The sequence below is a fragment of the Puma concolor genome, chromosome A1, assembly GCF_028749965.1.
Source record: "Puma concolor isolate L17-30 chromosome A1, mPumCon1.1.hap2, whole genome shotgun sequence".
In the NCBI taxonomy this organism is placed as follows: domain Eukaryota; kingdom Metazoa; phylum Chordata; class Mammalia; order Carnivora; family Felidae; genus Puma; species Puma concolor.
In genome coordinates, this window is record NC_141667.1 from 217249608 (window position 1) to 217265493 (window position 15886).

The 15886-nt window shown below is 37.9% G+C and overlaps 1 protein-coding gene across 9 annotated transcripts in view; it reads right to left on the reverse strand.

The window, feature by feature from the left end:
* Nucleotides 1–1464: 1464 nt before the first annotated feature.
* ZC3H13 (zinc finger CCCH-type containing 13) overlaps nt 1465–15886 on the reverse strand; it is a 98160-nt gene continuing 83738 nt past the window's right edge. For all 9 annotated transcript variants that reach the window (XM_086711827.1, XM_086711825.1, XM_086711822.1 and 6 more), the window contains 4 exons: nt 15338–15487; nt 13935–14135; nt 8367–8530; nt 1465–3647 (listed from right to left, as the gene is read on the reverse strand). In XM_086711827.1, coding sequence (XP_086567953.1) covers nt 3477–3647; nt 8367–8530; nt 13935–14135; nt 15338–15487 — 686 coding nt within the window. In that variant the 3' untranslated portion in view covers nt 1465–3476. The remainder of the gene's footprint in view (nt 3648–8366; nt 8531–13934; nt 14136–15337; nt 15488–15886) is intronic.

Here is a 15886-nt window from a genome sequence, read left to right on the forward strand (position 1 = left end):
CCGGGGCGGGTAAGTGTGATCCGTTCTGCCATTTGCTGTAGCCCTATGGGACCCAGGACTGCAAGCCCCTCTGGCCATCGGAGCCAGGCAATCAAGGGGCGTCCCTGGGTCACAGCCACACGAAACAGGGCACCAGACACACGTACAAGCTCCTCTAGGGGTGATACCAGTGGCCACGAGCATGGCTGTGGAAGAGCCTTAGGACAGCATTACCTCCACATCCCCCCCCCCCCCCCCCCCCCCCCCCCCCCGCCAGGTCTCAGCCAAGGATTACATTTGGCCTCAAACATGTTTAATTAGAAGACTGCCCTCAGGCCACAGTTACAAAAGAAAAGCTAACAGGCCACTTACACATAAAGATGGGGTGCTATTGTCTCCTTGCTGTGCCCTGGGGGGGGGGGGGCAGTTAAAAACCCTGTAACAACCCTGACGGTTCCCCAGTAAGCCCCACTGGCCACCAGAGCCAAGCATCAAAGAGGTGTCCTCTGAGCAGCAGTCACAGAGGCTGGGATGCCAGATGAGTGTACAAATTGCAGATACCAGTGAGCTGGGATGAGGCAGAGCTGGCCTCCATTGTTGGGGGTTATTTCAGTAGGCCCCTAGATGTGTTTTAAATTAGGCCAACACTTTAAGATAAACAAGGCTTTTTTGTGGAAAGTCTGGACCCTTTTCAGACAGCTGCCTCTGCAGTGGGCCCAGGGATGGGTGAATCCATCTGCACCCTTTGGGGGTCTCATGGATAAAACCCCATTGCCTTTCAAAGCTAGATGCTTTGTGGGCTTGTCTCTCAGGTGCAGGTCTTAAAAGTCAGATGCAAGATATGGAGTTCAAATTCTTCACTCCTTTGGGAGAGGCTCAGGGTTGGGTGTTCCTTCTCGATTGTGGGTCTCCATTCGGAGGATGGGATTTATCTCAGCCTCTCATACTTGCTTCAGTATGTTTTGTTGGTTGGTGTTGTCGTTGTTTTTTTTGCTCAATGTGTAGCTTTTGGTTTTCAGAGAAAATTGCTTTGTACACAGCTGTAGATCTGTGGGAGGAGGTTGAATTTAGGGTCCACCTTGTATTACCATCTTCAACTAGAAACCACATACCCTTTAAAATAACCAGTTGAGGTTCAGATGCTGGCTCTTCTTTCTGAGACTTAAAAGCATCACTGACCATACAATCTTTACCCAACTGGATGGTAAGAAACAATGTGAGATATTCTGCCAATGGCAAAAAATGTCAAGTTAATAAAGAAAGGTCATAAAATCCTAATGTAGTTGTGGAGTAGGCAGGATAAGGAAGATAGCATGCAGTTACAGAACAAAGAGACATGACAAGTTAGATTTTGCAGCATATCAACGAACAAGGTGGGGATAGTTACAAAATGTTTATGGAACACAAAGTTATTTATTATCAGTCAGTACAATCCTCTAAGAAATGGTTAGGATAGCTGCCAAAAAACCCGAACTGACTCAGTAATAGGTGTTTACTCTCATTTATTTTGGATTGCACACGTTCTCTTGCCAATTTATTACCAGCAGCTGGAGTCCAGTTGTGGGGTTATGGCAAATGGACAAACTTGACCCATCACTTAGAAGGCAACACACGTTCAACTGTAGAAGCAAAGCAGTTCTAGCCGAGCAGCTGCTTTCAGGACGACTGCTTTCATTGAGACTTTAACTGGCATCCAAGAGCTTTTACGGAAAGCTCGGTAAAAAAGAACTCTAAGGGTGTATGCTTGGCACTATGTAGACTATTTGGATTAAAAAAATGGAGACTTAACAGTACATTCTCACTTAACAGCTCTGAATGCTGTGGCTAAGTGTGCAGAGGAAGAGCTCTAAAATTTTCTTTCATACCAAAAAGATGCTCAAATCCTAAAAGGCGACACACTGTATGGCAAATTTAAGTACAGTTTTCATTCTGTAAATAAATAACCTGTGGAACATTCCTAAAGAAAACCATTATTTTCTGTTATATTCCACATTTCTGGGAAACAGAAGTTCTAGGACTTGAACTGTTTGTGCTATAGCAAATAATATCTACTATAGTTAGGAAGTTGGTGTTTTAAAGGATATTTATTCTCCAGGGTCAGTAAGGAATTTCTTCTTTATTCAAAATATCTACCAATTAGAAAAGGAAACAGACACCAGGAAAATCTAGTGACACTCCCATCCTCCCCCCGCCCCCCCCCCCCCTTGCCATTTTCTTATACATGCTTTCAAAGTCATTTGAAAATAATACCATTTCCTTTGCTGGGTCAGTATCTTAAGGGTACAATGAACATTTCTTGAAATGAGCAGGAATTTTACATCAGTAACACTGTTACCTTTAGAGGATACAAAACTACTGACACAGGTAACCGATTACAGTCTGAGCAAAAACCTGAGAGAGCCAATGAAAAAAATTATAATTTTGACTGGTTTCCTTTATTATTGTTGTCTGCCCACACGTTCTGCAGCTTGGAGTGCATTTCAAATCCTTCTAAGACTCCTCTTCATGAGTTACAGAAATATACACAGAATAAAACAGATGGTAATTTAAAAAAATTAAGTCATCTTACATATTACAGGCTAGACAGTTCAATGTAATCGAAGATGATAGCCCTGAAAAATTCGACGGTAGGATTTTAAAGTTCAGATGACATAGGTTTGTTCACTCTTGGTTTGTTTCAAGTATTACTGACCTGTATTTGAAGTCTCTCCTCAACTCCTACTGCATTATTGAGCAGTAAAATGTGAAATATGAAATATGCAATGTTGATGACAAATGTCTCAGAACATTGGGAATAAGATCAATGAAGAGCAAAGTAAATCTAGAACAAGGAAAGGTACATTTATTAAAAATAAAAACAGTAGACATTTTCTGATAACAAAACCATTTAGAATCCAAAGACATCCAATATACATTGTAACAACGCACATGTATTAAAAAAACAAACAGACCCATTAGTAAAATTTTTTTTTTCCGAACTTTAGAAAGGAAAAAAGTACTTTGGCTACCTCCTGCTGGAGGTCTGCCCCCAAACACAGCACGCAGGACCAGCATCCGCCTTCAAGAGCTCTGCACTGCAGTGTGCATTCCTTCTGTGAACACAACGTTTCTGAATAAAATCTATTTCTGTAGGGATGATCCAGAACATAAGTCAGTGGCTCCATTTCATAAAAAATATTCATAGGCTGCATGAGCAGTGGCAACCGTTTTTCCAAAATCTTCAGTTTTAACAAAAAGTACAGAATAAACTAAATCTAGATGTTTTCACATTATTTCACATGAATATCAAGTACTGTGTAAAAATCTATGTAAAACCTTAAGTTAGCCAAAACTAGTGTCTTTAAACTTTAGATCAAAGTTGTTCTTCACCCTTTTACCATGGCTGACAAATCTTTTCTGCCTTTGTTATGAATAATGTTTGTCAAACCAAAGAACTCTGAGAAAGAATGTGTAATCTTGAAGGAAGAGAGTACCAAAAATGTCATTTAACTTCAGTCCTAAGACACACACAGTTCCTGCTGGACAGTGGACTGCGAGAGTTTATTATCTTCAGTCTTCTCGTGTCCTGGGGCATGACAAGCAGTCTTCTTCTTAAATAACCGAAGACTCAATCGCAGTAATTCATTGTCTACCACTGGAGCACTTGTGTAAGCCTGTTTCACGGTGCCCTATTTGAAGAAAACAAAAACAAATTTTAAAAGATGAGGGGCGCCTGGGTGGCTCAGTCGGTTAAGCGTCTGACTTCGGCTCAGGTCATGTTCTCACGGTCCGTGAGTTCGAGCCCCGCGTCAGGCTCTGTGCTGACAGCTCAGGGCCTGGAGCCTGCTTCAGATTCTGTGTCTCCCTCTCTCTGACCCTCCCCTGTTCATACTCTCTGTAGAACGTGGGCTCTAGGAGTGAACAAATTCTCTAGAAGACAGCTGATCACTGCAGTCCACTGAGAAAGTACTACTGCCCTTCTGTTAAAATGCTTATCTCTATTACTGTAATTTAAAGCTACATTAGCATTCTTGGAAGTTGTCATAAAATTTTGTTAAATGTTCTCCAAGTGTGTTCATAAATGAAAGAAGGTAAGATTTGACTATCTTGGGCATTCTGCCATTTCTCTTCTTTCTAGGATCCTTAAAAGAACAGTGTTCCTCGATTACATGTGTGTTGAAAAATATACATGTTGTGATACAGAAAACTGACTTTTTATGCATACCTCGTGTTTACACTTGGGTACTGATTCACATAACCATGACCACAATCAGAATAGAGAAGTTTCATCATTCAGAAAACTCCCTTTGTGTTCACACCCTCTCCCCAACTCTAACCCCTGGCAATCAGTGATAGGGTCTCTGTGATTGCTTTGCTGTTTCCAGAACATCAAATAAATGGAATCCTACACTATATGATCTGTAGAGACTTGTTTCTTTCAGTATCGTGTTTTTGAGATTAATCCATATTGTTGATAGTACTTACTGACAGTTTGGCTATTTTTTCTTATAAATTAGTAACCAGTTATACAGATGTGTCCTAGTTTATCAATTAGCTACGTAAAGAACACTGGGGTTGTTTCCAGTTTTTGGAGATTATGAATAGACCTGCTATAAGCTACTGTGGACAGGTTTTTATATGAATGTAAGTTTTCATTTTTCGAAGGTAAAAACCTGGCAATAGGGATTACTGGGTCATATAGTGAATATTCATTTCACCAACCAACCACACTGTGTTCCCACGTGGTGTACCATTTTGCATTCTCACCGGTAACACGTGGTAGTTCCAACTGCTCTACATCCTTGCTACGGGGTTTGTTGCGGTTGGTTTTTAGCTACCGTAACAGGTTCACAATGGTATCTCATTTAATTTTTAATCTGCATTTGTTAATGGCTCAAAATGTTAAACATCTTCTCATGGGCTTATTAACATATCCTCTTTGGTGAACTGTCCATTCAAGTGTTGCCCGTTTAAAAAAATTGGATTGCTTTTTTTTTTTTTTTTTTACTGTTAACTTTTCAGAGTCCTTTCCCCAAAAAGTGGTGTCCAGATATTTTCTCTCAGTATCCTTGTCTTTTCAGTCTTCATCTCTTTCACAGAAGTTGTCCATTTTGATGAAGAACAGGTATGTCAAAATAAAAAGTTCAATTAAAAAAACAACCCATTTTTAAACACCCCCCCCCCCGGTAGATTAGTCCTACTTGTGTGGGTTTATGGGTTTATTTCTGGACTCTGTACCATTGGTTTTGGTGTGTGTCATCCCTGGTACCAGGACCACATTATCCTGAGTACTGTGGCTTTACAGGCAGTCTTAAAACTGGGAACTTTGAGTCCTTCAACTGTATTCATCTTTTTAAACAACTATTCTGTGTATTCTAGTTGCTTTGACTTTCCATGTAAACTTGAGAATCTGTTATCTTAAAAAAAAAAACACTGCTGCAGTTTTGCTGGATTGTGTTAAATCTGCAGATCCATTTGGGGAAAATTACAATCTTAACTATATTGAGTCTTCCAATCCATGAACAAGATGTACATCTCCATTATTCAGGTCATCTTTGATTTTTTATGTCAGGGTCTCATAATTCTCAGCACACAGACCCTGCACCATGTTCTGTTAGATTTGTATCTAAGTACTTTCTGCTGGGGAGCCACTAAAAAGTATTTCCTACCTTTCAGTTCCCAGGTGCTTCTATACACTGTTAGTATATGGAAATCCAATTGCTTTGCGCATGCTCTGTATCCTGTGGCCTTGTTACACTCTTAAGTTCTGAGAGTGTTTCTGATAAATTCCTTGAAAACTTTCACGTAGGCAATCATCTTGTCTGTAAATACAGTTTTACCTCTTCTTTTCTAATCTGTATGCCTTCTACTTCCTTTTCTTATTGAACTGGCTAGAACTCCCAGTAAAATGTGGAATAGGGGTAGTGAGAATGGACAGCCTTGCCTCGTTCTGACCTCTCCGGGAAATATTTCAAACTTTTACCCTTAAGTACGATGTTAGCTACAGGTTTTTGGAGATGCGAGTCAAGACTCTTATTCCAGCTTACTAAGAATTTTTATTGCATAGGAATGCTGATTTTTCTCAAATGTTTTTTTCTGCATCAATTGACAGGATTAGGTATTTTTTCTTCTTGGTCTGTCAATATGTGGATTACACTGAATAATTTTAGAATACTAAACTAGCATATTAAACCAGCCTTTCACTCTGAGGATAAATGGTATTTGGTCATGGTGCAGTACTCCTTTTATATATTGCTGGATTTGATTTACAAGTTTTGAGGATTTTTTATGTGTATGCTCATGAGTGATACAGATCGGCAGTTTTCTTGTGATGTCTTACTCTGGTTTTGATATCCGAGTAGTTGTTGTCCTCGTAAAATGAGTGGGGAAGGATTCCTGTCTCTTCAATTTTCTGGAAGAAATTATGTAGAATTGGTGTTATTTCTAACTTAAACATTTGGTAGATTTTGCCAGGGAAACCATATGAGAGTGGAGGCTTCTTTTCCAATAAAAACCAGACCAAAGCAAACCGACACAGACGATTCAAAGATGCTTGTGGATTTTAGAGCAATTGATCCATTTCTCCTAAACTGTCGAATTTATGTGCATAGAGCTGTTTACAGTATTATCCTTTTAATATCTATGAGACTTGGATTAGTTTTTTTCATCTCTTCAGAATTTTTCTATTAACTTCTTGTGGTATTCCTTCCTTCCTTCTGCTTGCTACCAGTTCTATACATTCTTTTAATACTACAATACTCAAATGAGACTTCAGCTCATTTAAAGCAGCTAAGTGTTCTCTTGGTAGCCTTAAACTATCTTTTCTGATAGTATAATTTATATATTTTAAAAATCATTCTCTAAAGACCATGCCAAAATAGGAGTTCACTGGCTTTCCACTTTTTTTCATCATCTGATAAGAAGTACCATTTTCCTTGATGAGTGGTCCTATTCTGTATTTTGCTTTTACAGTCCTATATATTTTAAAGAGGTTTCTTTTTTTCTTAACATCTTTCACGAGGCTCTCTTATATCTGAAATTAATTTTTCTTCAGTTGGGTCTCTTCAGGTTTTGTGTGAAAATTTTTAACGCTGAGCAATCAGAAAAGCTCACAATGCTTTCTTCAGGTGGATCATTTAAGACATTAATACTGTGCCACTATAACTTTTTATGTCACATGCTAGTTAATGGTCTGTGCCCTGTACTGAAGGATTACAAGGTTTTGACAATGGCTCTCAAGGAGAATTCTGCAAGGGCGTTTCTGGTTGTCACAATTTCTGAGAGGCACTATGGCATATTAGAGGAGGAACCGGGGAATGTTACAATATATTTTTTATGAAAAGGAGGCAGGATTCTGGTGAGACTGCAAAACATGCAGCCTTTTTCAACCCAAGTCCTCTCCTTGAGCAAACAGAAAAATTTTCAACTTCAACGCCTGAGGATGGAAGCAAGTCGTACCACTGTAGACACTTATAAGCGAAGCTGACCCATTACATACGTGCTTCAAGGCTAACTAGGACTCGATTCTCGTAGGGACATTTCCAGCTGAGAAAAGCTGCAAGGAGAAATGGGCACCTAGGCAACAGCATGAGGAGAAAACTAAGTAGTACATGAAGTACATGAAATGGGAGTGCAGAGAATGATTGTAGCAACTCTGTCAGGAGTGACTCTGAGCCAGGCCTTTAACTAGGGAAGACTTTAAAAGCTTCCTATTCCTTGTATCTGTTTCCATTTTAATCGCTGCAGTTGAGTTCATCCCTCTGTTTTTCATGAATTTAATTTCTTCTGCAAATGCGAATCTTTTTCTTTAAGCAATGTTGTTTTAAGTGTCCCCAGGTAAAAAGCTAATGAAAGTTTCTCTAACCTTTTAAACCAACTCTCTTAGGCTTTTTAAAGTTTAGACATTTTCAATTTCTCATGATCAGATCTCTTCCAAATCTAATTTCTATTTTATGTTTTATTTTATTCTTCTTAAGTAAATGCTTACATACACTCACCTGTATTTATTTCCTTTCTTCTGGCTTGGTACATTCTCACAGACACTATTTCTTCCTAGAAATAGCCTCACCACTCTGTGTCTGGAAACTTTTTTTCTCTGATGTTCAGTTTAGATAATAGAACATACTAGAAATTTACTTAGAGAAACTTTTCACAAATGGAAACGTTTCACAGAAAGAGACTATTTAAAACTCTTTATGCATCAAATTTTGAATAACATTGCTATTCGACACAAACGTTCATCAATACTCTTGAAGTAAAATGAAAACCATTACAAAATAGAATTCTTCTTTCTCCGTGTGTAAAAGACTAGGAAACCAAACTCCTAAAAGCAGATAACGAGACCTTAATCTCACCTTAAAGCAATCAAATGAAAAATATACCATCCATACTTTCCAAGGAAACAGTACCTTCTCATTTTTAACAAGCTGCTTCCGGATTGCTGAATCCCGTCTGAAGCATAACGCTTTACAACAGGGCCCAAGATTACTAAGAAGACTTGCTCGCTCTTCTTTTCGTAGTAATGCAGCCATGTTGAGAGCCCCCAGTTCATGTTCAAAAAGACTGTCTGCATCTTTCAATAAAAACAAACAGGCATTAAGTTTTCCTAAAATAGGAAAGTGTTGCTGGCTGCTTACATATTCCATTAAGTTTATCATCATGCTGGTGAAAATTATTTTATATTAAAGGCATATATACCTTATTAGGTCACAAAACACGTCTCAATGCATTTAAGAGAACTGAAATCCTATCCTGCATCTTTTCAGAACATGAAAGTATAAAACTAGAAATTAATTACAAAAACAAAAAGCAAGAAAAAACCCACAAACACATAAAGGCTAAACATGCTACTAAAAACAACTAATGGGTTAACAAAGAAATGAAAGAGGAAAAAAAAAATACATGGAGACAAATGAAAATAAAAACACAACAGTCCAGCATCTTGGGGACACAGCAAAAGCAGTTCTCAGAGGGAAACTTATAGCAACACAGGGCTATGTTAAGAAACAAAAATCTCAATCCAACCTTGCACCTAAAGGAATTAGAGAAAGAACGATGCCCAAGGTGAGTAGAAGTGAGAATCATAAATATCACGGCAATGACAGAGACTAAAAAAAATCTATAGAAAAGATGAATGAAACCAAAGGCTGGTTCTCCGTAAGAGAGAAACAAAACTGAGAGTCATCAAGAAAAAAAATGACAAATAAATATAACAGAAATGAGAAGTAACAAGAAACATTACAGAAATACAAAGGATAACAGAGTACTATGAAAAATTATATGCCAACAATTTGGACAACCTAGAAGAAATAGGATTCTGAACAGACCAATTGCTAGTAACAAAACTGAAGTCATAATCAAAAACTCCCAACCAAAAGTCTAGAACCAGGTGAATTCTATCAAACGCTTGTTAATAAGTTAATACCATGTCACCTCAAACTATTCCCCCCAAAAAGGAAGGAAAGCTTCCCAATACACTCTATGAGGCTAGCATTACCCTGATATCAAAACCAGACAAAGACACCACAAAACAACAAAACCATAGGCTAATATTTCTGATGAACACAGATGTAAAAGTCCTCAACAAAATATTAGGAAACAACATTCAACAACACATTAAAAGGACCGTTCACCACAATTCAGGGGGATTAATTCCAGAGCTCCAAGATGGTTCAATATGCAAATCAATCAATAGGATATACCACATTAACCAAACTAAGGATAAAATCGTATTACCTCATGGGGGAGGAAAAAGCATTTGACAAAACTGAACAGCTGCTCACGATAAAAACTCAACAAAGTGGGTTTAGAGGGAACGTACCAGAACATTAAAAAGGCCATATAGGAGCAACCCACAGCTAACTTCATACTCGATGAAAAACTGAGAGCTTTCCCTCTAGGATCAGGAACAAGACAAGGATGCCCACTCTTGCCACTTTTATTCAGCACGGTACTGGAAGTTCTAGCCACAGACCGGAAAAAGAAATAAAAGGCATCCCAATTGGTAGAAAGTAGTAAAACTGTCACTGTTTGCAGATGGCATGATACAGTACACAGAAAACCCTAAAGACTCCACCAAAAAACTCCTAGAGGTAATAAACGAATTCTGTAAAGTTACAAGAAACAAAGTTAATTTCCAGAAATCGGTTGCATTTCTGTACTCTAACAGAGAAATTAAGAAAACAACGCTGCTTAAAATTGTACCCAAAATAATAAAATACCTAGGAATAAACTTAACCACAGAGGTGAAAGACCTTTACTCTGAAAACTATAAAACACTGATGAAAGAAACTGAAGATACAAACAAATGCAAACACACACCACGCTGATGGATTGGAAGAATATTGTTAAAATGTCCACACTACCGAAAGCACTCTACAGACACAATGCAACTGCTATCAAAATACCAATAATGTCCACAAAACTAGAATAAACAATCTTACTATTTGTATGAACCACACAAGACCCCAAATAGACAAAGCAATCTTGGCGGAAAAAGAACAGTGTTAGAGGGATCACCATCCCAGATATCAAGCTAGAATGTGCAATCTAAAAAAACAAAGCAGAAACTGACAAATGAATACAGAGAACAAACTGATGGTTTCCAGATGGGAGAAGGGTGGGGGATGAGCTAAAAGGTATGCCAGTAATGGAATAAATAAACCACAGGAATAAAAGGTACAACGCAGGGAATGCAGTGAATGGTATTGTAACAGTGCATGGTGACAGATGGCAGCTATACTTAGGGTGAGCAGAGCATAACCTCAGAGTTGGTGAATCACTGTGCTGTACAACTGACACCGATGGTAACACCGTGTGCCAACCATACTGCAATTAAAACATACAAGAGGCAACATATTTTCTGTGAAAGATCTTGAACATGTGGTTATGTTGCTAATCTCAAACAAAAATAAATATTCAGATAGCCACTTGAAGGTGTAAGACAAGTAGCCTAGGGGGAAAGGATTTAGACACTGATTACTGTCTATTACTGGGAAGAAAGGTTGGAAGTTAGAATTAGTGAAATCGAATTCAGTATATTGTTTACCATCAACTATCGCATAAAGTCCCGGAATAGATTTCAGGACTTTATTATAGCAGCATTCAACTGCAGTAATATGACTACCTTTTGTGATCTCTTAAAAAAAAAAATCAGGTAAGTGATGATTAGGTATTAAGACAACCAGCAAATTTTATCGTAGATTTGGTCACTGTGAAAACAATGTATAAATAAAAATCACTTAGTCTTAAGTTACAACATGCAAAGGCAGGGAGGAAACACTTAAATCTCTCCTTAATTCTTCTATTTTTATAAAGTTTGATGGAAAATAAAGAGGTTGGGTTAAATAAGAAGTCAAAATAACAGAACAGGGCCAGTCAGTAATCCAAAAATATAACACAGTAAAACTTCACAGCTAGCATTCTACAAGCTGGCCAGAAGTACCAACAGCTACCAGATACTGCTTCTATGACAACATAATCAAACAGGTTATTGTTAGAGTCCACAAAGGAAAATGGTAAATATCACCTAGTAAAAACACAACAGACACATCTGACTGTTTCACTTCCATTTCCTGAACTGCAAAGCACAGTGAGATTAGAGAATTAACAAGAAACTAGTCTCATGTAATATATCTAGTCAACAGGTCATATACCTGTCAAAAGGTACAGAATGTAAGACAAGTGTAAATAAAGAAAAAACTCAAAACCAGTTTGCAAACTTCAGTGTCTATCGGAATCATCTGAGGAGCTTTCTAAAATACAGTGCCAGGGTTCTACCACTGCATCTACAGAATCTCCACAGTTGGATCAGGATACCTAAATGGGAAAAAGGCAGTCCCTCAGGTGATTCAGATAGAACTATGCTTCAGGCAAGCAGTGACATAGACACACGTAGTATTAAAAAAACCTAAAACCCCCCAAAATATTAACTACCATTCCACTGTAGATACAAATACAGAAGAAATGTGCACTGAGCCCACCTTCTTCCTGGAACAATGGTCATGATGACAAATTTCTTTTTATTGGAATCCTTATCGTTCTCTTCTTTAACAAAAGAATACAAAACACACACTTGCGCACCTCCCTAGAAAGTATAACACGCCCAAACTTCCAGTCTCTTCGTGGTTTTGAAATGATTACCACAAAATTATTCAAGAGACTTTTTTTTTTTTTTAAGTAATTTCTGTGCCCAACACGGGGCTCGAACTCACCACCCTGACATCAAGAGTTGCAGTCTCTACCGACTGAGCCAGACAGGTCCCGCCTTACTTGTTTTTAATCTATCACACTCCACACAGAAAACTTAGGCAAAGGCAATTTAAGTTTCGGTTTACTTATAAAGTTTACAGTGTTTTTAAAATTACAAATGGGATAGGGATATACTTTCTTCAGTACTGGGACACTGAAATAGACTGAATAGGATAGAAAAAATCAGTACCAATTATTTTACAAATACTTCTTGAAACTGTGTGTCAGACACTGTTCTAGATAATAGCATAATCAGTAAGAACAGGTCATTATACAATGGATACAGCAGTATACAAAGTCCCATTCCTTAGGAAACGTATATTCAGCATCCTGAATCAGTTCTCTTGTTCTCTAATTAGGAGAGGTCTGATTGGTGAGCAACAATTAACCCCCCTTTACGATGTATGTCATCAGGTTATGGCCAAACTATATTTCCTAGGTAGCAAAGTCATAGGAGCAAACTGCTTTAGAGGTGGGTGAGACCTTAGGGCTTTCATTCCATTATTTAATACCCACAGGAGTTACCTGCTTAAGGTCAAAGAGCCAACCAAACAAGGTAGAAAGCGGGGGCAGGAACCTAGGAGTTCAGTCATTTGTCAAGTTAACACATATTCACAATCATAATAATTTATATGTTTCACGCATGTGTTTCATTCTATATTTATTGGGATGTGTTAAAATCAAGACTTTTGCTGCTTATGCTAACAGTTGAAAGAAAAAACATGAAAGTAATAAAACAATTTTTTTCAGGGAGCCTGGGTGGCTCAGTCAGTTAAAATGCCTGCCTCTTGATTTCAGCTCAGGTCATGATCTCACAGCTCCTGAGTTGGAGCCCCATGTTGGGCTCCGCTGTGACAGTGCAGAGCCTGCTTGGGAATCTCTCTTCCCCTCTGTCTCTGCCCCTCTCCCGCTTGCTCGCGTGCTCTCGCTCTCAAACATTAAAATTTTTTTTTCCATTTTTGTATTAGTAAAAATCTTAATTTTTAAACCTTTACTCTCACAAACATGATATAAAATTAAATGTCGTTGCTTTCACATTTTATCTCTTCCTTCTTTTTACCACCCAGTCATTCCCCTTCCGTTGTAATGAAAAGCTGTTGCAATAAGGTCTAAAATCAATATGAAACTATTTTCAAACTAAATAGTAGTAGTCACTATTTATTAAGTGTCACCACATGTCAGGAATCATTCTTAGTATTTTACTTAAACCTCATTTGCTGCTCCTAACAATCTTATGAAGTTGATGGGGTAACTATTCCCAGCTTACAAATGGTGACACTAACACACAGAGTAGCTGGTGTGTGTGTGCCTATTTAGGAATCCAGATTATCTGGCACAGACACCAAGTTTCTACCCCCTTTGTTAAAGGCTCAACCTAGGCATTTGCATATGGGTAGAACTCCCCATTTCCCAGGGGAAAGGGTTGCCTTGACACCCAATTTGTTTAGATACGAACGAAGCCCACTTTTCCAGGCTCTGCTCTGGTTAGTTCTGGGAACACGACTAAGAACTTTACTGTGCTATTTCTGCACCTTTTTTGCTTTAATTTGCAGAGTCAAAATTCCTTTTTAAATTTCTGAAAAAGATTTAATACTGAATATCAAGTGATTCCTCAAAAAAAAAAAAAAAGTTCCTACACTTGGAGTGCTATGTGAAAACAAAGAACCCTTTTCAAAGGCATCTCAATTAAGTCGCAGCAGACATTACACAAAGTAGAATGGGATTACCTTTGGGTTTTTCTAAAAGTCTCTGACAAGTTTCTTTGACTTTGGTGAAGAGTTCAGCACCTGCCAACTTTTTAGAAATCCCCACTCTTAGCATAACAGCTCCAGGTGTGAATTTTAAGAGGGCAGCCCCAGGCTCTCGTGGTTCTTTTGGATGCTTTGGCATAAGACCAGACCAATCCACATCTATCACATCTAATGGATCTGTAAAAAGTTAAGAATGGGATTTTGTTTTTACATCAAGAAATAGCATTCTTGTTATCTTTTGATAAACAGAAACTGCAAAACATAGAAAGCATTAAGTAACAAGTGTTTTAAATGAAAAATAACAGTCTTAAAATGAGAGCTTTACTATAAAGACTAATATTTAGACTCTAAGGACCTTTCCAGTAAAAAAAAAAAAAAAAAACACAAACAAAAAACCTCACCAAAAGATAACAGGCAAGCAAACAAAACCCAAGCGTATTCCTCCAAATTTAATACTGCAAACAAAGAATCCATCTACTGACAAGGGACAATTGAAAAAATGAACAGTAATGTTCTATTTAATAACATATAATAAAAAAAGATATACGTACCTTCTACATTAGTAGAAAATTGTGAAATACAAAACAAATTAAGTCAAAATAAAATTTTAACGTTTTACATTCCCCAACAAAACAAAGACCCGCACTATGATAAAAAAAAAAATTATAACGGGGCGCCTAGGTAGTACAGTTGGTTAAGCATCTGACTCTTGATTTCAGCTCAGGTCCTGATCCCACCATGGTGAGATCCAGCCCGCGCTGGGCTCTGGGCTTGGAGCCTACTGATTCTCTTTCCCCCCCCTCTGTCTGCCTCTTCCCCCACGCGTGTGGGCTCTCTCTCCCTCAAACAAATTACAACAAGCAGACAAACTGGGACGTTGCTTCAGGCTGTGGACACCAGAATAAGCTCTGGCGGAGTGTACGGTTCTATACTATACAAGGGAAGATAATTACTGAGTTGAGAAAATTGACAGAGGTATATAGATCTTGCATAAATGTAATTTCAACAATTATAAATTTTGAATGACCGTTTCAGCAGTTGGCTTGTGGCACCACAACCGTGAAGCTCCGTACCATACATCTACCATCCAGAACATTGCTGGGCAATCAGTATTCGGTTAGATTCCAAGTTATATAACATGAATTTCAACTTCTGGAACGGAAATCTTAGAATTTGACTATTTGAAAAGAGACCCTGTCCAATGCATAGGCAATGTCGACTTAAAAGTGTGCTGACATACAGACTGTGATTTTCATTGTATTGGCCTTTCAGTCTCAAATAAAACATAGAAAGAAAAATTCTGCCTTTCATTACTTAGCAATGCCTTAATACCAAAAATCAGGTCATTTTTACGTTCAACCACCTTTGTAAATGATTACCTGGCATCTTCTCCTCATCCTGTTGGTCTTCCCTCTTTTCAGCATCACCTGCTAGAATTTCATCTAGTTCATCATCACTGATTGGCTCATATCCTTCTCCAGCACCAGATCCTAATGAATGTGCATCATCTAACTTGGATTCGTCATCTCCTGTTTCGGAAAGATTTATCTCATGTCAAAGAGCACACGGGAGGGACATTTAAGTGAAACCAAAGGGGAAGAGGCTGTGCACACTAAAATATTTGAAGAGTGTTTTTTTCCTTAGAAAACTACATTTCTTAATATTCCAAAAGGAAAATGAAATTTTAAGCGCAAGAACACAGTAAAAACAGCAATACCGAAACAAGTTATAAGATTACAATTAAAATGTGACAAAAGGTACCGCTAACTTATTAATTTTGCTTCTGTATGTTAATGTTTTTATAATAAAACTTGAAGTAAATCCAGACAAATTTACTAACTTCAAAAGGATGTAGTAATTTCTTTACTTAAATAAACTCATTAATTTAAAAGACTTGTAAACTTATTAATAATTACATTTATGTGAAA